At 42.9% G+C, this 26295-nt stretch overlaps 1 protein-coding gene across 1 annotated transcript in view; it reads right to left on the reverse strand.

Moving 5' to 3' along the window:
- The window catches only part of NRXN3 (neurexin 3), a gene marked incomplete at its 5' end in the record, with an annotated part of 932654 nt that extends 906658 nt beyond the window's left edge, over positions 1-25996 (reverse strand). Inside the window, one exon of the mRNA XM_084286893.1 lies at positions 25288-25996. Within this exon, the coding sequence (XP_084143019.1) occupies positions 25288-25996 (709 nt within the window). The remainder of the gene's footprint in view (positions 1-25287) is intronic.
- Positions 25997-26295: the final 299 nt, after the last annotated feature.

Genomic DNA, 26295 nt, shown 5'->3' on the forward strand with positions numbered 1-26295 from the left:
GTGACACATACACAAACAAGTTCATTACAATCAATTACATTTCTCTGTGTCCTTTGTCCTATGGGATCTCTTAGGCTTCAGTCTCTTGGGAATAGTACTCTCTTGATATGTTGCACAGAATTGCATACATTTATGGTACTGTGTAAAGAGTGAATACTTGGGATCCCAAAGCACTTATTAGCTGTGAATATAAGAATCATTCATCCAGTACTGAAGTGCAGCCAGCTCTGAAGTGAAAGAGACAGATGTTTAACAGCTTATAGGAACGCCAGCAGTTTAGCCTGTCAGAGTTAGAACAACAAGAACTACTAAAAAGGCAGCATGAAACCTTACTCTAACTTGGCTGATTTTACTAAAAGTACCATACCATTTTAAACCACTTTTGATTTTAATTAGGTGGAGGGATTGGATTTCAAATCTTATCTGCATGATCAACATTGGATTGATGCCTCCATGCTGTTCTGCACACTCTGCATGCTTCCACCTTTACGAATGCCATGAGCACTCCACAGGGTCGAATGTGAGGTTTGCTGACATGTGGCTGAGTATGTCACCTTCTAAAGCATAAAAATCATAAGTAGATTCTGTACCTACTTAAAAAAAAAATAAAATCCTTATTTCAAGGGGCCAAGCTTTCTCCTCAAGGCAATCCAACTAGAAGTGAGATACTCAGTGCAGCCCAAACAATCTGTTGATCTTCACTTAAGCTGCCTAGCTACATTGCCTGATCACTCCAGGATGAAGCTTCTGGGGTTTCATCCCAGAGGCCTGGACACAAAAGGAAAAATAGGATTTTCTCACTGTTATTTTTCACAGCACCTCCATACAGCTCTGTTCAGCCACCTATACCCACAGACCTGTGTTGCAAACAAAGACACATACCTGTAAAATTTCTAAAGGGCAGAAGGAAGCAGACGAAAACACTGTGCACTCCAAATTCACCACAGGCAGAATGAAAAGAAACACGGTGTAGCAAGTGAAGTTTAGGTTTAATGTTAGAAAAACACAGTAGCAATAGGGTATTGAGACCTTGGAATAGCGTGGCTACTGGGAGTTAGGTACCAGCACTGGAGACTATTAAGAAAAGACTAGAGAAGTATTTCTCATTAATTTTGCAGGTACACCTGATCTTGTCTTTAAAAGACTAGCTGGCCCTTGAGACCACTTCCAATCCCATTTCTTACAATTTTATTATTCTAATTTAAAACACAGTCTCCCCATGCAATCCCATCAGTAGCTGCTGATGCCTGGCAGCTTCTAAGAGCTTCAGTAATGGAGCAGGGCAAACATCACAGAGAGGCTGAGCCTCTGACAGCAGCCAAGCACAGGTACTCAGGGAGGAGTCAAAGGAACTGAGAAAATTCACAGTAACTTTATTTGCAGCTTCCAGCAATGAGAGACTACATCAAGATCAAAATGTTTAATAGTCCTTAATGGACTCTTCCCTCTTTGAATTTGTCTGGTCTCTTCCAGAACTAGCATCGATGTGGTGTGAAACTATTTTCATTTGTTCCTTTAAAACCTGCAGCTGAATATATCACCTTGGGCATCCCCTACCTGTTGCTTTCTAAAAGATTATGGATAATCATTCAGCAGTCAGCACCACTGCAGCATACTCATTATTACGATCTACCTCATCTCCAGTTTTAGTCACTTCTTTTCTAAACTGCAGAGTGCCAGTTCATCAAGACCATCTGCATATGGCTGCCATTCTGTGCCTGCAGTGAAAGACATCGAAGTTACCTACAGTAGGACCAATTTTGAGTTTTACCCTGGGGTCAGTTGTACTGGGCAGTACATTCACCTAGTAGCACAGATCTAAATCCATCAGAAGCCTGTCTGTCCCTGAGGGGCATACAGTACTACTCCATCAGGCCAAAAACCCAATGAGAGCCAGGCAGTCTTTCTTGTCAGAAACACAGGCTGAGAAGGTTATGAATAAGAAATACAGACTGTGTTCAAACAAATCAGCCTAAGAACACTCCACTTCCCTTGAGACCCTCGTTCCTCACTAGGGACTGGTGCAGATCCACACCCCCCCTTACCTTTCTGTTTACCAGTACTGCACACTGAGCTCTACAAAGAGTAGTCTGCTGCCCTAAAATTCACTTGCAACACTGGCACCAAGAAAAAGCTAAAGCTCCTGAGATGGAAGGCTAGAATCAGAGGACAAACAAATCATGTCAGAAAAACATGAATACTCTAATAGCGTGTGCCCATGAAGCGCACATGCAATCTTCTTCACAGACTACGATCTGTCACCATTAAATGTTCTGTGCAAACAGCAAAAGCCACCATATGGTTCATCGTGTTACATACTAGAAGTGCCAAAGCTTTTTCCACCTATGTGGCCTTTCAGGGAAGAAAAAAAAAAAAAAAAAAGACTAAATGACTTTCCTGCCTTTAGCTACAATGGTTGGAAGAACTACTTATAAACCATTTGTATATTATGAGCAGTCACAGGGTTACAAAGAAAGTGGTGATTTTTGTTGTTGTTGTTCTTGTTGTTTTGCATTTTAATAGATCATCTTCAGTAGTAAGAAGAGGAAGATGATTTTTCTTTCCCTCTCAACAAGTTCCAGCTTGGATGAAACGAGAATATAAGACCCTCTAAAATCACACATTACTTATACTTCTACCTGTTTTATCACTCTTCTGTAGCCTTACCTAGACATCTCTGTACCTGCTTTCATGCAGATACTTATGGCCGGACACTCCTACCATCATTCAAAAATCCCTTCAAGGAAGGAGAGCCTTAGACTTCACAAAGTCTTTCAAAACTTACTTGCAAGATAGTGACATTTTTATGGACAGTTTCTCACGAGCTTCCTCATGTTCTAACTACAGTTGAAACTATCTTCCCATTATAAGCCTAATTTTCTCTCCAATCTGGAGTTTAACGTATACTAAATCAAACAATGTGACACTTTAGTGGCTGCAGCACATCATAGAGATGTTCTTGTAAGCTGGACGTGACTCACACAACAGACCTTAGGGATACAAGGGCCAGTTTCTCTCCTATGACCTTCCTATTTTAATTGACTTGAGCAGCAGGAAGGGATGTGAATTGGATGAATCTCCCTGTATTAAATGCCCTCCCCACAGGGAAGGCCTCCTCTGGATTCACCAACATAGCTACCTCTTCTAAGATCTAGCGAAAGCAATAACTTTAGTAGTTTATCAGGACATAAAGATGACAAGGAGCTTGCTGCTGATGGTGTGCAACAGCGAATATCCCCATGCTCAACACCACAAAAATAACCTATTTTTTGAGCAGTGAACTGAAGTGAACCAGCCAAACCAAGAACCAACACAAGAAGCTAAAAGCAGGTTCACTGCAGGCACTCTGCTATCTGCTCAAAGCACTGAAATCGGGCCCACGGTATTTCACCCTTGTCTGCATCGCCTGCAAGACGGGCACAGAGACTGGAAACCAAGGCATAACCAATGTACGCAATGGAAAGAGGGCACCTTCCGTCCTGCCGAGCAAGACCCTGCACACATGCTGAATATTTCCAGCTTTGTCTTGTTCTCAGACCATCACCTTGACAGCTACCAAAGGCATTTACTACCCTCAAATCCATCACAGATTGCGCCATCTCCATTCCTCTCTTATAATCCAAAAAATGATGGACAGAAATGAACTTTGGGAATATCCCTTGTGACATACACAGTACTGAGGACATTCAATAAATAGTAACACCAAGAACAACAACAAAGATACACAGGAAGACTTGGGAAGGAAAAAAAAAAAAAAAGTGATAAGTAAGCACAGAAAGGGGTTGTTAAGCCTATGAAGTGGTCCAAGCTATAATCTATTTGCCATACCCAGTCTTGGAATTAATAAAAACAAATCCCCCGATAAATCGGACAGAGGTATTAGAGGTTGCTAATATTCCCCCCAAAGCAATCTGAAGCAGCAGAGCTGGAGCCACAGAAGGCTGTGCCTAGCCTAGTCAGCAAGGGTGGAGGGTCAGGAAGAGGGGACCCTTTTCCTAAGGTCTAGGTATCATTGCTGTCATTATACCACTGAATCCAGCTCACACTGGAAATAAAACTCCATCTTGCTTTCTCAGTATTGATTATAACTAATACTGAATTAAATCTAGATTTGTTTCAAGATTCAGCCTGGATGAATACGTAACTCTGTGTTTTATTGGGAGCCTTGCAGAAGATGCTGTATTCAAGTGGCTGGCAATCTTGATCAGCCCACATCTGCTCTGTTGGGCCTTGTACTTATGGCTTTCAAAGTCTGTTATGCTAACATACTTTAAATGTTAACATACTTTAAATATGCTAACATACTTTAAAGCATGAGTATTCGCAGTAAGGGAATCCGCTGGTGTGCCTTGGTGTGCCTTGTGTTGCTCTGTGCTGCACACTGGTGAATGATATGACAGAGATAAAATCCCAACCTGTCAGGAGAAGATAAATGATTTTGTTTGTTACACGAAATAAAAGGCACCACAGAATGGGAGAGAGAAGGAAAATCCATCTGTGGACCATCTGATGCCACATAAAAGCAGGGTTCCCTGTATTCGCTTGGATATAAGATTTACTTGTTATCTATATTCTTCTTTTTATTCTGTTTTATTAAAATCACTATTTTACTATTCCTCTTTTTGTCAGGCCTTTCTTCCTGAGGTCTGCAAAAATTCCTGCCCCATCTCACTCTCTCCCTCACCCGCTCCCCAATGTGGAACAGCTCTAAGGGAAGGAGTCCTCAGAAAAGATTGCCATGGTGCTACTCAGCCACCTGGTGCCATCAGGTGCTGACATTTGTGCTTCACTATATCTCCCTGGCCAAGAAACTGCTCAGCCTCCTACTTTAAACACTCTTCTTCCTGAATTGCCTAGTGATTTGAAAGTAAAGACCATGATCCTGAAATTTAGTTGATACCCATAATGTGCTTAGCATGCCTCTGGGTTTGGTATAAGTAAGTATCAACTAATTATTGATGCATTCATTCCAATTCTAATTAGGATGGAATTCCAGTGTGCCTGTAAAGTGAGAACTCTATTTATTACACATAAAAATATATAGTGCATGCTCCTCCAATAATCACCCTAAATACAGCGTGAGTAATCAGAAGAAATGCATCTTCTTTTCCTCTCCCTCCTACACCTACATATCATTTTTAGAGTATATGTTAGTGGGTTTTATTTTCCATGTTATTGCTGTATTTGCTGCCACAATATATATATTTAAATTAAATAGAAGTCATCAAGAGGTTCTATTGGAAGCATTTGCTTTGTTTATTGTTGAAATTTGCTGCTTAGAAAAGAGTAACTGCTGACTTAAGTAAATGTGAAACATAATGATGAGAAACAGCTGCATTCTGCATCTCTCAAAATGCTAAATTTTCTTGTATAAACGTCTAAATGTAGACCTCCAGCTTGTAGTGGGATCTACGCAGATGCAGACCCAAGTGTATAATCACAGGTCAGGGCAGGACCTCATACCCACTGAATTGAGCAGATGTCTCTCTTCATTGAATGGACTAGGATCAAGCCCCTACAATTACTAGCACTTGCATGCAGAAGATGTTCCTCTTTTTCTTTCTTTTTTTTTTTTTTTTTTTTTTTTAAATATACAGCACAAAATTCTTCTGATTATTGTTAACATAATATACATGTGTCCATATCCACAACAACAGAAAACAGATAGAAAAGAAGTAGGGGAAAGACTTTTGACGTCTTTTTCATATTGAAAAAATATTCTAGAATTTCTACTCTTTCTTAAATCTGTGAAAAGAAGGAGTGCGTGTAATAAATAGCTTCCATGCTCATTTTTCTCAGGTCTGTTATATAAAAGACACTGCTGAGCGGTACGAAGCTTTTCACTTCCAAGCCACTAATTCAAATCCACTGTATGTTGATAGAGATTCAAAGTTATTCCCAGCTAGCAGTCCTTCCATGACCTAAGTGAAAGGAGATGAGTGGAGCCCTCAATTCATATCCTGGCTGATATCTGAATACAGAAAAGCCACCATCATAATTACTGACGTCCAACAGTGCACTAACATGTTGAGTACTGCATAAACTGAGAAAGCAGAGCCCCGCTCTAAGGAGACTGCCAAACACACTGCCAAACAGCGATACTAATTGATATCTTGCTGGGGTCTTAAGCACAAAAAGAACACAATTTTGTCCCTTCGATCTAAGTGCACTATCTTTGCAGCTAAGCTGTGTCATAATATCAGAGCAGAAAAAGAAAATTTCTACTGTATGCTTGTTGCATGGCTAAAGGCGAGTACCTCTCCTACATGAACCGATTCCCTGCAAGCCAGGGGTCCAGCTCTAAGTCTTAATGCACCAAAAGCATGGAAAAATAAGGCATTATGACCAGCAGTATACATTAGGCCATCCCAGGGCATTTGAGATGAAGTCATGGAGAGCCACAGCCCTCTCCTATTTCCCAAACAATTCAAGGCCCATACGACAGCATGAACCAGTGAAAACTGCTCAACCTATTCTGACTGTATCTTACAGAGCCTCATTTACTGCAAGATGAGTTATCAGTCCCATTATAAAGAGCTAATAAAAACATTCTTCACTAGGGACACACAGACCTGAGACAAAACAATAACCTTTAGGGAGCACAGACACAATCACCTTTGGATTTCAGTGATGGTCATTAGCACTCGTACTCTGAGGAGTTACTTCTCCTGGATGAGAACTTCTTGGTTTGTATGACAATCTCCTGAATCTGTAAGAAGCAAACGAGTAGTCTCATTCAGTCGCTCACCTCCCATCTGTCATGAACAGCAGCTACTCAACTAGGAACATTCCCTGCAGGTCATTCTGGTATACATCCACGTAAGGTGGAACAAGTGTCAGGGATAGTTGGGTATCTACACAGGTGACCTGGTAGAAGTTGACCACGAAAATCAAAGCCTTCGTATCCTACCTAATCTGGGATATTAGCCAGCATATATGGGAAGTAACAGAAATTAATGGGGAAGTAATACAAAACTACACAGCCACAAAATGAAGCTAATAGATATCTGGCAAGGAACTTGGGCACAGGCAGTATATGGAGCAGCAGTTGAAGCACATGGTATTTTCCCTTATGGTAAACAAGTCTGTCATGGAAGATCTGTATTAATAGCACATATACAAGGACATCTATAAGGACTTTTTCAGCAACCACTAGTTGCTCAGTATCAAAATTCTGCTGAGGAAGCTTGCCAGATTGGAGTAGTAGAGGAACAGGGTTATTCTGTGTTGATAACACTATATCCAGAGCCTGATGATTTCCCAGTGGGAGAATAATTGAGTGCATCTCCCTGGCTGTTTATATAACGTAACATTATATGTACATATTGCCTGTTAGTCATGCCACAACAGAATTCTGTGAAGCAAGCAGAAAAACTATACAAACAAGCCTGACAGCTTTCTACTCAAGGACATTAAGGTAGCTTCATCTCCTTCTGTGAGCACATTACTCATCACTGCAAATAGCTCAAGAGGATATCCGTGCCTTACAGTAATATTGCCCTGGAATGGTCATGACCATTGTCACTGTGGGGAAGACAATAAGGAACATCCTTTTTCTCCACGATTAACCATACCAAGCTGAGGTAGAAATGCATGATCCTCTTGTTTTTATGGTGCCTAGACAGAATATATTGACCTCAGTCAAACTACAGAAGGCTAGAGGTGAAACCTAACAAATACTACCAGTTCTGCACACCAGCATTTGAGGCACTGACTGCTTACCAGTGCAACACAGTTTAATCCCCACTTGTCAATGTCTAGAGAAAAAGAAACTACCCAAGAGGAGAATGATATTGCCTATCAATCATAATATCCATGAACTTAATTGCTTGTTATGAGTGAAAGCTTAGTTGTAGCTTCTGTCTTCTGGGGGAAGTAGAAGGCTCTTCTGCTTCTCCACATGCTCAGTGCTTGATGAACACCCCCAAATAGCCTGAAGAGTCAGGGAAAAAAAAAAAAAAAAAAAAAAAAAAAAGAGAGAGAGAGAAAAAAAAAGGCCTTGTGTTAGGAACACGGACACCAACAGTACCACACCAAGGTACGTCCTACAGCCCAGGTGATGGTATGCAAGAACTATGAGCCTGTCTTGAGCTTGGAGATGTCAGTGGTAAAGGTCCACTTTACCATCCTAAATTACAGACAAAAAATAATATATATGTATCTGCCACATTTCTTCAACCTAGAAGAGGGCAACAACCTCCCTTGTTAATTAGTGTAATGTAGCATGAGTAAAAGCTGCTTCTTCACTCCTACGTAATCTCTTGTATGACTCTCAGAGGAATCAACGCCTACTTCTGTTTGGGGCAAGCTTTCATATGAGTGACACCCTGAAAAAGAACAGGGAAAAGGATATGAAAGATTAAACTGGACAGAATGATATAGCCATACCATGTTCTACAAAAGAGGATGAGGCAGTCTCCAAAGATTTATTCACTGAACTCTGAAAGTGCTCCTAATCACCACTACGAATTTACAGGTGTATAATGTGAGTGGGCTGTATTATTAGGGAAGAAGAAGAGTGTTGTTCTCCAATATCTCACTAAACTTCTTGGCGTGATACTCAGGTTGCTAAGAGAGTAAGATCTATTGATTTGAGACTTGTATTCACTGCAATTCGATGGCAGAATGCAAAACCCTAGAAAGCATCAGTTAGGCCTTCTGTTATTTCAGAGCATGTAGCCCTGTCCTGTATCGCAGCTACAATGTCACAGTCCTGCCCTGCATTACAGCTGTAGTCGCAAAGTGAAAATATTCAGGCTTGGACTAAACCTCTTTAAACATTTAATGTCTAATATTCCATGGAAGCACCTCGCTGACATAGTAGCCATAAGCCATACTGTTTGGGATATCTAGTGCTATCTGAAAGACCACCTTGGCCAATCCCCTCTTTAATAATTTCTGAACACCTCTCAGTGTTAAAAATGTATCTTTCAGTAGTTCTTCAAAGTCCCATTTGCTTTTGACTGTTCATTACAATTCTATGGTCTACAGGATCTCCTTCAGGAAATATGTGACTCTTATATAAAAAAGCATAACTTCCCAGAAGTAACAACTATATTCAGTCCCACAGGACTACCTGGTATCCTTTCTCCACTTATTTTGCACTGTGTTCCTCAGCTGACGCTGTGTAGCTTCAGTATAGTCAAAGAGGCCTAATCTGTTAGTACAGCAACTTTGGTTGGGCCACCTGTCACCCCCTAAGCTATCCTTGATGTCTTGATCTCCAGACCCTCTGAAACTCTCACAAACAACTTCTGAGCACCTTAATATACCCTGGTCTTCATGATACTACTTCACTAGGTGACAAGGATATAATTGCTCCTTTGGTAGCGAGCAAAGTACTGCTTTGTCACTAGATCTTACTCTTCACAGTCTTTCTCCTTACTAATGGGGAAAGACATTTTCCTTCACCACAAATACAGTGCAGACTCATTTCTTACAGACTCCAGATCACTCAGCAGTGCTCCATCTCGTGAAATACAGGTTATGATTGGTTTGCTGGACACTGGCCAACTTCGGGCCATTCCTGGGAAGGTTTGAGGCAGGACCTTGGCAATCACCTTCAAAATACAGGGCCTGCCTCCAGTATCAATGATGATTGAGACAGCCATGGTGTTGCTACCTCAGTAAATGAGTAACATCAGCTCTAGCAGTTTTCTGCTTGCTATCTTTTCCATACTGGTCTTTGCTTTCTTCTCTGTCATAGGAGGCCCTGGATGAAACCACGTCACTTGTCAGAAGGTGGCTGGAGCTTATCTCCAACAGGGCCTTCAGAGACTGTTCCAGCAGATGGAGCTTTTACCTCATGTCTTGCAATTTACACATTCTTGTGGAAAATGACAATCAGGCATCTGTTTCTTTATGAGATTCCCACACAAGCAGAGATGCTTGGTGAGTCCATTCCTTACAATGACTAACCCTGGAAAATGCAGAGCACCTAAACCTGGTAGGCTCTGAATCACAGAGGAATCAGTAGGAGAACTGTAGGAGTCAGTTCAGACAGACAGAGTCAATTTACAGCAAATGGTCTAGGATGTAACAGAGATGAAGATTTTCCCAGAAATGAGTTTAGCTTAAGTGTGTTAGACATGCTCCAGTTTCTAGCTCTCTGTCCCAGGGCCCAGAGGGAAATGAATGAAGGTCACAGCACCTTCAGGCCATCCCAGGAAAGGAAAAGGAGACTCAGAGCTCCTACAAGTCTTCTAATTTCATACAAGTGGAATGTGTGGACCCAAGAGGATCCATAGTGACATGTGAAGACCTAGAAGACTTCCAGCCCCAAGGCTAACTCCAAGAGCAGAAGAATAAGAAACTAAAAAGGCTGTTGTAGAAAAAATAAGTAAATAAATAAATAAATAAAAAGAGATGCCTGCATTGCTTCATTTTTCTTACACCTGGCAAGGTCCTTGGGACAACTTTGATGGCTAGGAAGGTGTGAGAAGCATCTCTCCTCTAGTATCAAATGGCCAATTCCAGCATGGGAATCCAACATCAAAAGAAGGCATTTCTAGAGCCCCGCCAGCAGATACTCAGGAAACAGATCTTCCTCAGGGAACAAATCTTTAATATCACACCAAGTGATATAGATGCTTCATATGATGACAAATAGTAGGATGCAAACGTGCAGCTTTACCTTACAACCAGTTGCCTTAAAGGCTGACCAGTTTTCCATGCTTGGGCACATCCCACCTCAAACATACAGAAACTGGGCTCTCCCTTGCTGACTTACTTTCTTTTTCTCCAGTTGCAGAGCCCACCCCCCCATCCTTCTGTAGCTTTGCCTCAGCGAGACTGCTTTGCCTCCCAGTGCCAGCATGCAAAAGCTGGCCTGGCCAGTCACAACCGGGAGGCTCTTCCCCTGCCAACCGTGATCATCTTGACAGTTCTGCTTTCTCCTCACATCATCTGTCAACTCTCTCACTCCACCTTCCCTTCCTGCAATCAGCCTCCCCCATCTACCAGGGGTCAAGAGGATAGAGGTGCAGTGCCAAAGCCAGGGCACGCTCTGCTTCCATCCTATCCCAACTCAGTGAGGAGCCTGACAGAGCCAGGGTCAAGCCAGGATGGGACCATTAGGCTTGTGGGAAAGCAGTAGTGCCCTAAGTGGCTACAAAACTCAACTCATCATACTTCTGCTCTGGGAAAGGAACACCTCAAGTGTCAGTGTTTAGGTGTGGTTTGACTCATGAAAGACTGACAAAAAGATTTAAGGAAAAGATCTGTATAGTCCCAGATCTGTGGACCACTCTCCAACTGCCTATAATGGAGCTTTTATCTCTAGCAATACATCTCCGTCTGGACTGGCCACTCTCTTTTCTTTGACTAACTTGGGATCCACTTTGACAGCACTACCAACAAATGTCACTCCTGATCTTGGCATTGCCTGTTAGTTTAGATCTGTTTCCTTCTGGCCTAGTTCTGCTGATGAGCTTTATTATCGGCCTGAAGGAATTCCAGAGATGTGGTTCTTCCCAGCACCAACCAGCAAATCTCTGTTGTGCACTGTACTAAAACAACCCATAAGTAATGCTTACAGCTTCTACTAATATAAATTTAAACAGCTTCTGTAACAAATACCAGGTCAGAATATTAGTTAACCCTGAGCAGAGGAGTCCTACTCACGCCTGTACCCCTTGTAAAAGAGGCTACCTGTCAGAGGACAGTATAGTTAAATGCAGCACGTCGGTGCTACACAGAAATTAAGAGAGCACATTTGGGCTCAGGACCCTCTGCTGAAGTCTTTCTGATATGTTACAGTTTCCACAATAAGCAAAAGGGCATCATCTCCCATCTGCCATCACCTTCATTCCATACAGGACTTTCTGCTCATTTGGGTAGCTGGTGTTTGTCAGGCAAATTTTTCTTCAAGGTTAATATCAGACATGGGACATACCGGAACCACTTTCAGTGTCTAAAGAACACACATTTGGGCAAGAAACACATAGAAGAAGGAACCCTTCTAAAATATTCTTATTAGGCTGCTCAAAGGAAACAAAGAAAAAAGCCCAGGTCTCTTTGGGAATTCTTTGTCCATACAACTTTCTCTCAAAACCAAACCAAACAAAAAGCCCAATCAAAAACTCTTCTGTTTTCATCATATATGAATAATCATCTCTGAAGTTCGATCTAGTTCTGCTGGAAACCCAGCACATAAAGAGTTCTGCCTGCAGTGGTTCACTGGAGTTACTGCACCGTGGAGTAAAGCTTCCAGTAAAACTCAGCCTATACTGACTATGTACACTAGGCAGAAAGAGAGGGTTACATGAGAGCATCACCTTGGCCAGTCTGTAGAAATGCAGAGGGAAAGGGAAAGAGAAATAACCCGATTTTACTTTCTTCTGCCACCTTCCATCCAAGGTGATATTCGGTAAAACATTCAAAGACTTGGAATGAGTGTTTCATTTTATTGTTTTTGTATTGTTTTGGTGAAATCATAAACATCTCTCGACTGGAAACATTTAAAGAAACTGGCTTTTCTGTTTCTAGTTTTTATATTTTTAATGAGGAGCCCATAAGCCAAAAATGGACAAAACCACTTAAAACTGCTTTAAATCTCCTGATCCTCATTAGCGACTATAAACCTATACCAGATAGAAGAAACTATAAAGCATAGCCAGACTTAGCCTAAATAGTGCACCACCCTAGCAAGGGGTAGGGAACAAGCTGGTTCAAGACGGTTTCAGCTGACAGTTATGTGACAACAGCCACAAAGGGCAGAGCTTATTGGATATGAAGAATCCATTCCACCAGACAGAATAAAAAGAGATCTTTCTTTGAAATTTCAATCAATTGAAATTTTACAAGAATCCCTAAAATCCAAAGCTCCATTTTTAGCTTCACATTCAATGTAAACCACAGTATTCTGTGGCTTTTCTAGCACACTCGGAAGAAACTAGATAAACTACTATATTGTTTAATACTTAGGATTTAGCATTCTGGATTCCAATCCCACCTCAGGCAGCTTCTGACACGATACCCTTCAATAAATCACATTCTGTTTGCCTCTCAGTTTTGCCATCAGTAAAATGGAGATAACATGCATTTCGCTGTGTGGTGGAGTGATGTGAAGGCTGACTGATTTATCAGTAGTTGTGAGATGCTTAGGAATACTCTGATGAAATGTGCCACATGTATGCACAATTTATTATTAACCTGACAGCATTTTAGCTCTTTTATTTTCCTGCCTTGCACACAATTCAAGTGCAGGATGCCTGAAGCACATTTGAATGGATGCCATGTGGCATTTTGATTGTAGCAGGTACTATCATTTAATTCTGAAATTCACAACCTTAGTGCCACATTAAAGCAGGATTTTTGCAATTAATTTTCCTTTTTCACTCAGTTTTTAAAAGGAAAAATTTGAATGGTCTTGATTTTAGTTAGTATCATTTCATTAAAATTATTAAAGGCACACAGGCAAGGAAAGAATCTCAAGCAGAAAAATTGTTCAGGCCAAACCTCTAGAGGTGAAAAAGGATGGAAATAAATGCTATACGAAGGTTAAATGATCAAAATTACTATTTAGAAGCCCAAGTCAGTCTCAGAGCTCCAAGGTGCTTGGGTCACTTTTCAAACTGGGAATTAAAAGTAGCATTTTTTTTAAAGAAGACCAACAAATCTAAGTAGATTTGGGTTTAGTTCTTATTTAAGCACATCTTTCATCAGTATGAATGAAGGTTTTGACTGGCTAACAAGTACATAGCGTATGAGGTTAATTTTTAGGTGAATACCATTAAGTGTAAAAAAAAAATGTAGAATGATCTATACATTTGATGTATTTTTCATACAACTGCTCATTAATGACACTGTATCTGCAAGTTCAAACAGTTGATGTACACACATTCTGCAGCAGAGTCAATCCTTCACAAGGAGAAAACAACTGGGCAGGTGTACGCCTGGAAAATACAACAGATTAAACATTTTGTCTCACTCCCAGACCTGAAAAGTAGCTTAAATTATTTTAGTCTGCTTTCCACAACAACGTTTTGTCAAGTAAACAAGAAGAAACTTAAGCAACTTCAGCTCTGGAGGAAAACCAGTGAAGACTGTTACAAATATCCCTAAATAGTGGAATATAGGTTCATAGATGTTTAAGGCCAGAGGGAGCATTAAATAGACCTACAACAGAGCAGTGACCTCCACTGTAAGTGGTAGCAGGGCTATAATTAAACACCATTGACAAATGAGGTCTGAAATCACAGCCAATTGTTCTCCTGAGATAGAGGATCTGTTACTGAGTACTTTGGTTTAGATATCTTTTGCCTCAGGCAAACTGGGAGACTCCATACTGGCAGTGGCAATGACAGGGAAAATGTCCCAGAGCTCAAGAATGGCTGTCATGCCATACGAGTGCAATTCCCAAGAGATCTTCCAAGGCAGAGCCTTGTTCATCCAGCCCAAATCTCAGCTTGGAGTGGCTGCAATTAAAAATAAAAAATAAAAAATTCTGAATGGACAGGTATCTGTTATATCTGTTATGCTCTTCTCTGGAAATGTCCAATGCCCAGTCATCAGGCCCAGCTACATTGCAAACTGCTTGGGTTCAAGTCAACACATTAAAAAGCTAAAGACGAAACTGTTGACCATCCCAACTTCTCGAATCAGCAGTTGTGGCTCTTTCTTAATGTAGGCAGCCTTGCTGCCTTCACTGTCTCTATTGAGAGGCTGCACTACTCAGTTATACTGGGACATCTGAGCTGTCGTATGGGGAATAACCCACCCAAGTCCTATCCACCCAAGTTCATTCCTCAGGCCCTTCATTTAGTGGAGTTCTTGACAACCACCAGTACCTATAGATCTGTCACCTTATATGACCTTAAACGAGGACATGGATTTACACCACTCCTCCCTGCTGGGAGGTTTCAAAGGGCATCAATGTGTCTCATCACCCTACCTGTGCTCCAGTCTCCCCTCACTGAGAGCTGGAAAACTTCTCCTCTCTGGTCAAGTCTCACCTGTGCTAGGTTCTTTCCTTCTGCCTCCACTTCTGGGACTTACAGCTCCCAGAGCTATAGCAGATTGGGATTCGGTCCACAGGGTTTCATTAGAGCTTTTTAGTTGGTGTAGGAGCATATGTTTCTTCCTTAAAACACTTCCAATTTTTAGCAATGTATCATTAATGTGCTCACTAGGGACAATGATGCTAATAAGTTACAAAATAAGGTAGAAATATATGGACAATTGATACAGATTATATTTTATACAAAGTCAGAATCCAAAAACTCTATGAAATAAAAATGAATCTTTTTCTGCTATCATCAAAATCAGTGTTTTTCTAAATATTTTGACTTGAATGAAAACACTGTTTCTGTTGAGGAAAAACATTTCCAAGCTGTCTTATTGTGATGTGCCTTAGCTAGTCTAAACGTTGCTTCCCATGTCTTTCAGTAGAACATGCCACAGGATAAGGGCAGTCAAAAACCAGACTGCCTTACCTACAGATTTAACTGCAAGATGTGAAGTAAAGTGCCTAGGTGTGGATGCTCAATATTTGTTTAAGCCCAGCAGGTCTTGGAGTTTGTTGTAGATGTGTTCATTGCTGCAGCTGAGCATTTCAGCTGAAGTAACAAAAGAAAATAGAGACTTCAGGAGGAAACAACTAAGCCAGTAACCTAAATTATAATTTGATCTTCAACATCCTAATGTTTGTTGTTCTATTTTTAATTTAAAAAAAAAAAAAAAAAATCTCCAACAGTGCAGTGCCCACTAGAGGAACTCTGAAAAGCAGATTTTGCCATTTTCTGCAACATCCAATATTTTCTTGTAAAACTTTATTTCTTCTTCTTCTACTCAGTAAGAAACTTACAGCCATACCACTATCACCCCATGCCTGCCTTCCATGCTGCCATGATCACACAGCCACCAGTACCAGAGCTAGCAAATTTTAAGCTGGACACGCTCGCATTAGTCATGCCTCATCTTTGACACTAATATAAATATACCTCTGTGACAGACGTAACAAGGCTCCTGCTTCCTGATGGCAACATATCCAATCTATCTTCTTTTTTCTTTTTTTTTTTTTTTTTTTCTTTAAAACGCTCATTGATCTGCTGTTATTCTCCTTTAAGTCAAAACTATCTGAATAACAGGAACCTGCACAGATCCCCTGCTCCACCAAAGGTCTGGCTGGAATCACACAGGGCAGGGCATTCCCTTCATGCAGCAAACCCTTTCCTACAGCCGCAAGTCCCAGGGCAGCTCTAGCAGGAGCCACAGAGGGCAAGGCAAAAGACAGAAGACAAAACACAAAAATTCTGTCTACTTTCCCGGCTTTGTCTTTCAGGTGGTCCTAGACAAGCAATTTAATCTCTCGGTTTTCTCTCCTTTCCTCTTCACCAGGCTCACCTTTTTGTTGGTGGTGGTTTTGTTTTGTTTTTAAGAGCAATTTATTAAGAAATGATACCACAGGCTTCTTCCCCATATAAAAAAATCTTGGGGGAATATAAGCAATATATTTTCAGCCACACACAGAAAGGAGCTTAAGGAATTTAGCTGCAAACACCACTGAGCTATGAAATTCACAGATCACAACACAAGCTGCTCTCATCTCTGCTAGCCATCTCTGCTTCAGCTGTGGTTTCTGAGCAGCCTCAGCGGACAAACCTGCCTTGAGCTCCTCGGATTTCTCCTATATTGCCTTGAGGAGAAAGGTACTGAGAGGCACTCTGGCCCTGAAAGCTGAGCTGGCAGGATGGAAGCAGCAGGAAAGACCAGAAAATCAAACACGTGTGCAGAGACACACCAGAGGCTTGGGAAACTCAGAGAGTGTCATTTTTCTCGAGTACTAAGGCAACAAACTGAGAAGAAATGAAAATCCACCCATGGGACTAGGCTGTCTGAGAAAGGCTTCTGAATAAGCAGCAGCCAAGTAAGCTCTGGGGCATGCCAGCAGCATTAGAGATTGAAGTCAGGTTTTAACCTACGATTTCTGCATCCGCCAGTGAACTGTTTCTTCTGTTCTGATACAAGTCTCTGTCAAATACTCAGGGCCAAACCCAGCCCATCATATTCTCTCAGGTTACTTTACTGGTTGAATTCCATGAGCAAGAAGAGGGAGGTCACACCCGAAGAGCAAATCCTGGTAACAAAGCACCCCTTCCACCCTTGGCCTACGTAGCAAACTGCAGATCAGCCATAAATGTATCAGCTAAATCTCATAAGCAGTTAGACTTGTGATGGCAAGAGTTTACAGGAGGAGAAATACAGCAAGAAGATTTTATTTTCCTTTCCGGTGCCGTAGAAACACAAAACACTGGCCACCTTTGCACTAATTAAAGCACTCAAAAACTACCCAGAGTTGTTCTACTCTGTTGTCCTGCTTTTTATGCAATGATTTATGCAAGAACAGAGGAAGAGCAAACTCTGCAATTCTGCTCTAGTGGCCTTTTATACCCTCCATGCTTTCCCTGACAGCCCAAGGTCGAGCTGAGTTGAGCATGGAGAGCGAAAGGGGCCAGGCTGGAAGCAGCAGCCATGGCGGGGAGCGCACCAAGGCAGACAGGTAGGCAGAGGTGGGGCACCGCGCAAGGAAAAGCATCTCATCAGCGCCTGGGGATCGTGACAGAGGGCATCTGGGGAGAGCCAGTGGAGCACATGGGACGCATATGAAAAAAGTCATAAGTTCTCCTTCTCCTATCGCTCCCATCAGCACCCTGCAGCGCAGCATCTGCTTGGTGTCACCCAACAGCCTACACTGCTGCTGGGGCTCTGTCTTCAGTGGCGCAGCTGCAGCCTGGCCTGGGAAGGCTCCAAGCACACATAGCATAACAATGCACAAAGCTGCACAGAACTGGGGGATTTCAGTCAAAAGGAAAGAAGAGGAACACTCCTCAGTCACGGTTTACTCAATAAGGAAAGCTACCTTAATTCTTAACTGCAAGCCAAGTCAGAAAACTGTCAGTCAAACCAGGTCACTGTACTGGGTGCTCATGAATTATCATAATTTACCTGTCCTGCTATTTATATGGCTCTATCTTTGTCATACAGCATGGTATGAGGTCCTTAATAACTAAGATAGGAAGACCCATTGGCTACATACCTCTGATATGGGAAATGAAGCACAGAGGGTAAACCCAGTACATATCCCCTCTGAAGTAAGCTCAGGTGATTCAATCCTGAGTCCTTCAGTCTGCCAGAAAATCATCCCAGGGATGCTGGAAGTCTGTGGCAGAACTGGAAATTAGTCTCAGGTGCTCAACTAATGCCTTAATGAGCACACCACCCTTTCTTGCCAAAGATAAAAGTTCTGCTGCACCAATCCCCTTCCTTCATGCATTGCATCCTGGCCTTCTCTCAGGATAACAGGGTGAGCAACTGCATGTGTAGACAGGGTCAGGCCAGCTGAAACAGCACTACCAGCAATGCCATCAGCAACATAAAGTAAGAAATCAGTGTACTCAGGTCCCTGCCCTGTTTCAGAACAAATGCACTCAAATACAAAATGGCTTCAAGCAGTCTGTGACTTCTCCCTGCATCTCACACCTACCTGCCTCAGCCCTTGGGCTGCTCTGCACCCAGCTGTCAGCTCCTGGACCCGTTCACAGGTAGAGCAAGGGGAAATGTTTTGCTCTGCAGGGTGGGTTTACAACACCAGTAGGCTTGTCTGCAATGAAGGATTGTGGGAGAGACACACGCATACACCCCAAAACCACCTTGCTGTCTCTGGACAGCAATAACATGGCAGTTGCCTTGCTTTCTAGAGGAGCAGGAGAGAAGCTTTGCTATCCATCGAGTTCAAAGTGGGTCAGCAAAGGAACAAGAGGTGAAGTGAGATCAGAAGCCAGCCAGGACAGGTGGCTGCTCTACCATTTCGTCACGTGGATCACCACCTCCTCCCAGCCCAGGGAGCGCTCAGTGCCGAGGCTGACGTGCCGAGGTCCATCTTCTGTCAGCAGTGCCAGAGTCTGCTGGGCGGACGTCCTCCTCCGATTCTTCCCTGCAGGTTTCTCATGCGGTTGCCAGCATCCTCTAGGTTTCCAGGAGGATTAGCTCCCCCCATTTTCCACCAGAACTTAACAAAAGTTACCCTGTGGCAAATGACCTGCACGCTCCATCGTGGAGTGCGGATGAAAGCAAGGCTAGAGCATGTGCTGTCTTGCTTGGGGCTGTATTTACTGCTGATTGACCTCCGTGACAGGCTGCCTAGCTCAGCAGAAGCCTGGACAGTAATACTAGGCCAACACTTTTTTTTTTTTTTTTTTTTTTTTTGCTTTTTTTCCAGGGCAAAACAAAGGAAAATGAACCTTCCTCCTGAAATCAAGTAATCTTCCCCACCCTTCCTTTCCCTAAGTTGGAAAGAGAAATTTCTGGCTCCACTCATTTTCATAATTTTTGAGTTCTTTTTATTTCTTTTGAATAGTTTCTTAGTAACACCCCAAAATTCAGTTTAGGTCATAGCTGTGTACAGGTTGGGAAGGAGCAGGAGCCACTGGGCTGGTCTGCAAGCTGACAGAGGGAGCTGGTATCTAAATTCCAGCAAGATTCAGTCTTCCAGAAGCTCTCTCAGCCCATTCAGATGTCCTCTCAGAGCCAGCCAAGAACTGCTCTCTTACTCTGTGAGGCAGGTAACACCAGGACTAAATAGCTGCTGGAAACAGCCTCTGTGAGCTATGGCTTACTCTTTAATAAAGTAACATTTTCATCCTGTTTTTACCCCAGTCCCACCTCCTCCTCGCCTACAAACTGCTCTCACCCTTCACCAGCTCCCACCAAGCGGGTCTGCTTCTGTTCCAACTGCAGTTTGCCTCATTTCAGTAGGGGCGATGCCCAGGCTCAGCCTGACTGAGGGCTACAACTTGTCTGCTGCCTGAGGGCTGCAGCTGATCTGCACTCAAGCAGAAAAGGACCGTAGCCTCATGGTCATCTATAATACAGAAGAATGAAACAAGAAGAATATAGCTGTCAGCATCTATTGCAGCGAGACCGAACCGGCAGCATGCCTCCTACGGGTGCCTGCCATCTCCCTGCGGCTCCCCTGCATCAGAAGTAGGGGAGGGAGGAAGCAAACCCGGCCAGGCCTGGAGCTGCCGCAGTCCCCGCTGGGCAGGGGAGGTGGGACCTGGGCCGCTTCTGTGGAGGGGTGTGTTGGATCCCAACTCTGTGGCTCCTGCTCAGTTTTGGTGTTCATTATTAAGAGTAACAAGCAACGCTTAAACTGCACTTTGGAGTTTCAAAGCACTTTGCAAACATTAATTAATATCTTAACACATCATCTTTCTCTGGTGCCCATCTGGCGTTGCATCAAAAAATTACAACCAGACTGGAAAAAAAAATTACTGTTTTAAATAGAACCAAATGAACTTAATCCAAGAAGAATGAGCAAGAGAAGGAGCTAGGAAAAAATAAACTTGCTGCTGCAGAGCTATGTCAGGAGCAGGGCTCGTCAGGAGCAGGGCTCTTAGCGGTGTTCTGCTCATGGCCAGAGCTGGGGCATAGGACGTGCCATAAAAGAACAGCTTTGCCTCTTGCAACGTTTACTCCACAGCCCTTGGAGACCATCAATTCTGGAGCTCTGCACTGGTGAGTGAAGATCTGGGCCCCCCAGAGCTGCCTGCTGTCCTGGAAGTGCAGAGCACAAGACCAAATGGAGGGGCTGCAGCTGTTTATTGCTGGTGAATCCACCGACAACCAATTTATATTCATCTATCAAGGAATATGCAAGTGGAAGCAAATATTATGGTCATGTTCATTTGTTTCTGATTACAAAATGTATGTAAATGCATATGCAAATTAAGTGCACCCATCAGGCTCATGGCAAAGCGCCAAATTAGCCCTTAGCGTTACCGAGTTCGGGGTGGCTTGCGGGGAGATACGGTGCTCACAAGGAAGGCTTGGCAGCCCTTTTAGATGCAGCCAAAACTGGCTGCTCCAAAGGGGCAGGTGGAGGATAAATCCTGCAGTAACTTGTCTCTTTAAACGAAGCTGAGGGGCTATAGAAAAATCTGTTCCCGCTGCAGTTAAAAGTGTGATAATTACAGAGCAACGGGCTCCTCTGTCATTCAGCAGGCAGCATCCCCAGGAAATCTTGCTCTGTAATCAAGGGAAGAGGTGCAATCAGGCCCCTATTCAGGCTTCGTTTAGAAACAGCCCCTGCAGGCAACACAAAGGCTTCAGCATGGTGCTTTGTGAAGCTGGTGATCACATCAACGTCTTGGTTCTGCAACTACAAGCAGAGTTAATGTCACATCTAAGCACATCTTCTGTTCACCTTCACCACCAAGTCCAGAAGAGGCCTAGGAGAGGGGTGAGGTCGTGGGCCAAACCCCTGCTGTATGTAGGATGCTGCACTCAAACTCACCCTCCACACCTTGATGGCGGAGGAAGAGAATTTCTAGCAGCCTAAGCAAGGTGGCGTGGTCCTGAACGGGAGATGTGAGCACGCGCAGCTGGCTGCTACAGCAGCACTGTTGGCAAAATTTGCGTAGGGAAGGAGAACATTCTTGATTTGTGTTTTCTGGGTTGTTTTATTTTATTTTTTTTTTCCCCTGACATGAATGTATCTCTCTGTGCTGCTCAAATTCTACAGGAACCTCATTGTCTTGGCAGCCGCCTGATCTCACGGAGACTGATGAGGTTTATTAGAGGGGAAGGTGTCTCTGACTTCAGCTTTCATGTCTAATGCCACTATTGCCCAGAAACATACAAATTAATTGCTACTCAAATCAGCCATCCTTTGTACCCTACAGAGCTGTCAGGTTCAATGAACCGGTTTACTCCAACTGCAATAAAAATAGTATCACATTTTATTCAAAACGGCCGGATCTTCCAAAGTGTGCACACATTTGCACACCCATGGTATAAAGTCAGGCACACAAATCATAATTCTCAGTGACCAGCAATGATCAGCTCAGCCACCCATCTGGGCATGTAGCTACCAGGACATACACAATCCTGGCAACTCTGCATGCATAATAGGAGCTAAAAAGCATTCTGCACACTGGGGCATGTTCTGGGCAGAATTTACAGTGCTGTCTCAGTGTGGAATGGTTGCTTTCTGCTGAGGCTCACTGTAACTTCACTTTGCATCACAATAACCCCTAACACTGCAAATGGAGCTTCATTCCGTCACAGTACATGATCAGGAGGTTCCACTCTCTATTTGTTTTTTATTTATCTGGCCACAGAATAGATGATTGTGCTGTGGTTTCACCATCTGCAGACATAGGTATCAGTCAATAGCCAAGTAATGGCCTAGACCCTGTCAAGAGAAGTCATTATTAAAAAGGTACATACTGCATTTAGCTGTTCAAACAGTTGGTATTGATTGGATCCCATCAGTTCCCAGTAAAAGAGCCAGAGAAAGACCAAATGAAAATACACACACGGACTGCAGACTAGTAAATACTGTAATGGAGTTGAAGATCTTCCCCAAAAGGGGAGTTGATGTGCAGTTGAAAGAGCATGTCTCTTCTGAAAACGAGACTGAGAACAAAATACCACGTTGAACAGAGTTCCTGCAACCATCTAGAGGCAGGATAAGGAAATAAAACAAAAAGCAATAGTTTCAGTGACAAACATTTCAATCTCTTGGAACAAAGCAAACAAAGAAAATACAAGATGGTTAATGGCCAATCAAGCCACAGGCAGGAAGAGCCTGCATCCAGTCCTGCTGTTCCTAGCACATCCTACTGTTAATCAATGGAGGTCCTGCCACATTCAGGCAACTGCAAGGCAACACCTTTGAAGTTGGCTAAGTTTGTCAAACTCAAACAAAAAGGTAGCTTTACTTCATTTGGTTCATTTTTAGTTTCCTTGCCACTTTTCTTTGTCTGCTTGTTTCCACTTACTGAACAGCTTTTCTTCTATTTTTCCCCTTCTCACAGTCTACACAGACACTGTAACATTTTTGGGCGGCAGCATTTAGCACACAGAAATCACCAATGCTGCAGAATAAAGGGAGCAGAAAACAAGGCTGATTATAAAATTTTAACATAAACCAAGTAGACACCATGAAGTAATACAAGAAAAAACAGGACTGGACAAAGTGGTAGTTGCTTGTGGAAATCTATACATTTGTTCCACTGGAAAAGTTCTCTGCACAGCATCGTATGTGTGAGAAAACAGAGACAGCTAACAGTGAGTTAAAAATGTTTATTAAAAAAGGTACATTGTGACAAACTTCTTTGCTCACTCTTAATAGAAGGTTGGGCTGAAAACTGATGAATCACTAGAGGAAACAAACAGCAGTGGTGACGCATGGCTTCAAAAGGTAACAATAGCACTGCTTGATCCGTGATCTCTACAGCAGAAATATCCCTGGTTTCATTAGAAGATGCATTTCATCTCGCTCCACCCACCCAGGAAATACAGAAATCCCACCAGCAGAGCCTTGAGATTGTCCCCACAGGTGCGTGTATGGCAGCCTCGCTCACTTACAGGATTTTCCCCAGACATTTGATGAAAACCATATGCTGTTGATGTCTTGACCTCTGAAATCTTGATCCATCATCCCAGCAGCATAAAGAGGCTTGTATCTTTATAACTCAGGCTCCACATGCCTCTGTGGTTCTTGTGATCTTCCATCACCCAAAACTTGTATTTAGACAAGAGGTGTCTCTGCTCTGTAAGCATATGAGGATCAGGCCCCGCAGCCCAGTTATTCAAGTGCTCAGTCACAAACAGCAGTCTCACCAGCTCCACATGCTTCATGGTTCAATCACAGGAAACAGTTCTGGCTCATTACTGATATGGACCAGATGGGTGCTGACCAAAAAAATGGGGAAAAAGCAGCCTTGGAGTCTAAAGATACAAGTCTAGTTTGGAAAACTTGGAGAAAAATATGGGGGAAAAGCACTGTAGACAGTCCCTCACCAGTCATTCTGAAAGTGATTTTATTGTTGCACTTTGGTACTTTAAACTTTTATTTATAATTAATAAATGCATCAAATTCTATTACTGTACCTGAAAAATGCTGGAAACTGGCATTAGGGAGGTATTTCTCCAGCACACTATAGATCTCTACAGCACATACAGCTGATGTTATCCCAGAAGGCATATTAGTCTTGTCTCTAAGATGGCTATTCTGGTCAAGAATGATGACTTATGTACAGTGGTAATGTATATTATTATTATATTTGTATATAAAGACATTTTTTCTTCTATCATTAATAGCATCTTAAAATTAATGCAAATATAGATGTCATGTTTATTTTCCAAACTTTCTCTTTCTATAGAAGTGTGCTTGCTCCTCTACCATGGTATTTCTGTGGGGGTACTGACTGCCTTTATGCTTACCTGTCAGCAGTATGTACACATTACTTTCAGCACCTCTCACATTCCACTTATTAAATTCCAGTTAATTCACTTTCATTCCCAAAAGAAGTAAGGGATGGTAGTTATGATATGTAAGATATTAATGCGAGTATTTCCATTTTGACAAAAATTCATTTTTTTCCCTTCAGATTGGACACTTCTTACCCAGTTTCATCTTTGGCTGAAGCTCAAACTGTTGTGTTTAAACCCAAATGTCAAAAAATGCTGTGATAAGATTCTTGAATTCACACTGTGATTTCCAGTTGACTTACTTAAGTCTCTTGCACATACAGAGTTAATTACCATGGCACTGCTAAACGCCGAGGAAAGAACCCTGAAATACACTTCATTATGCAGTTTGCATTACTTAAGCCTTCTGGACTGAAATTTTAAAAAGTAGTATGAAACAATGGCTACAAATCCCTCTTCCTTTTGCAATATTAAAAGAGATCATTAAGCATGTCTCAAAGCAATTTAATCAAGGATGCTAAAACAATCAAGGTGCCATTCAGCAATTAGTATGCAAATAATTGAAAGGGAGCATGAGGCTTCCACAGACAGCAACAGCTTACACCAAAGGTGGCCTAACTTTCGCAGTGTCCCGTCAAGCAGTTACGTTAGCCATACACACAATGCTCATTTTTACCAACACTTCGCTCAATTTACCAACACTCCATTCAGGGCCACCAAATTGTGGAACAAATCCAGATAGCTATGATCATTTCTTACCAATGCTTGTATCAGCATCAAGACAGGGTACTTCTGTATTCACCGATTCACATTTTCTACCCTTATTAATAAGCTGCTGATGAAAATCTGCCCATGCTACAAGTGCAGCATCCTTTCAAAAAGGCACTTTTTGCAATTTTGCTCATCTACTCCCGTTTCACTATTTCCTGCTAGAAAAAGAATGGTGGAACTTTAATTCCTCTGATAGCCACCAGCAGGGATAAAAGCTCAGCCACAGCCTTGCTAAGTGACAAATTAACTCTTTGGACTGCATAAAGACCAAGGGGAAGCACGAATGTATTTTCTTACCTTCAGAACACAGTTTGCCAGCATACCCAGTGGCTGAGCAGTCGCAGTGTGGCTCGCCATCCAGAAGAAAGCAAGTGCCACCATTTTCACAGGGGTTTTCTGCGCAGAGCCCTTCCATTTCCAGTCGGACCCCTTGACTGCCCAGGAGCTGCGGCTCAGAGTTGCCGTATTTCAGATCCAGGATAAATCCTTGAAATGGAGGCTCACTCAGAACGCCATCAAGGGTCAAGGCAGCAGGACGGATGTCCAGTGGGACTCCACCCACAAAAAGGTCGCTGACGATATTCATGTACTGGCGCTGGGGACGCACCTCGCCTGGCTTGGCTTCACCGTCCAGCACTAGCACTGTCCGAAGGTGATTGCGGCTGACCATCAGGAAGTGCCAGTTGCTGTCGTTGACCTGCTTGTCTGTGATCACTGTAGTCTCTGCACAGTCCACGCTGAACTGCAGCTGGATGCGCCCATCGACAAGGGACAGACAGAGGAAGTCACAGACACCACCGTCATCGAAGTAGAGGAGCAGCCCAGCGGAGACGTTGGTCTTGAACTGGAAGCTGAGTTCACTCCTAGTGCTGGCATCCCAGCGGAGGTAGCGGGCCCACTGGTTGGGGATGCCCATGAACTCCAGACCCAAACACAGACCCAGCAAGGAGCCCAGCAGCAAACTCACCTTCAAGGTGAAGTAGACGGAGTGGAGGGTGAAGCCCATTGTTTCAAGAATCTGCTCTTCACTAGGAGAAAAACAAAAGCCACGCTACTGTGAGGAGAACCCCAGCAGTCAACACGGGATCTGTTAAATCCAACGGAAGAGAAGGAGAGCACAGATTGACAGAGGGAGGGAGAGCAGGTGGGAAGAGAGATAGCAAGGGCACGTGACTGAGAAGAAATGTCTCCTCTCCAAGCAAAGATCTCAATTATCCTTTAGGATCCAGAGGCCTTTATCTCAGAAGTACAGGGAATATGAAGGTACTTCTCCAGCTGGTGTACTTTCATGAAGGGCAAAATAAC

Source organism: Netta rufina (genome assembly GCF_964035555.1).
Source record: "Netta rufina genome assembly, chromosome: 5".
NCBI lineage: Eukaryota > Metazoa > Chordata > Aves > Anseriformes > Anatidae > Netta > Netta rufina.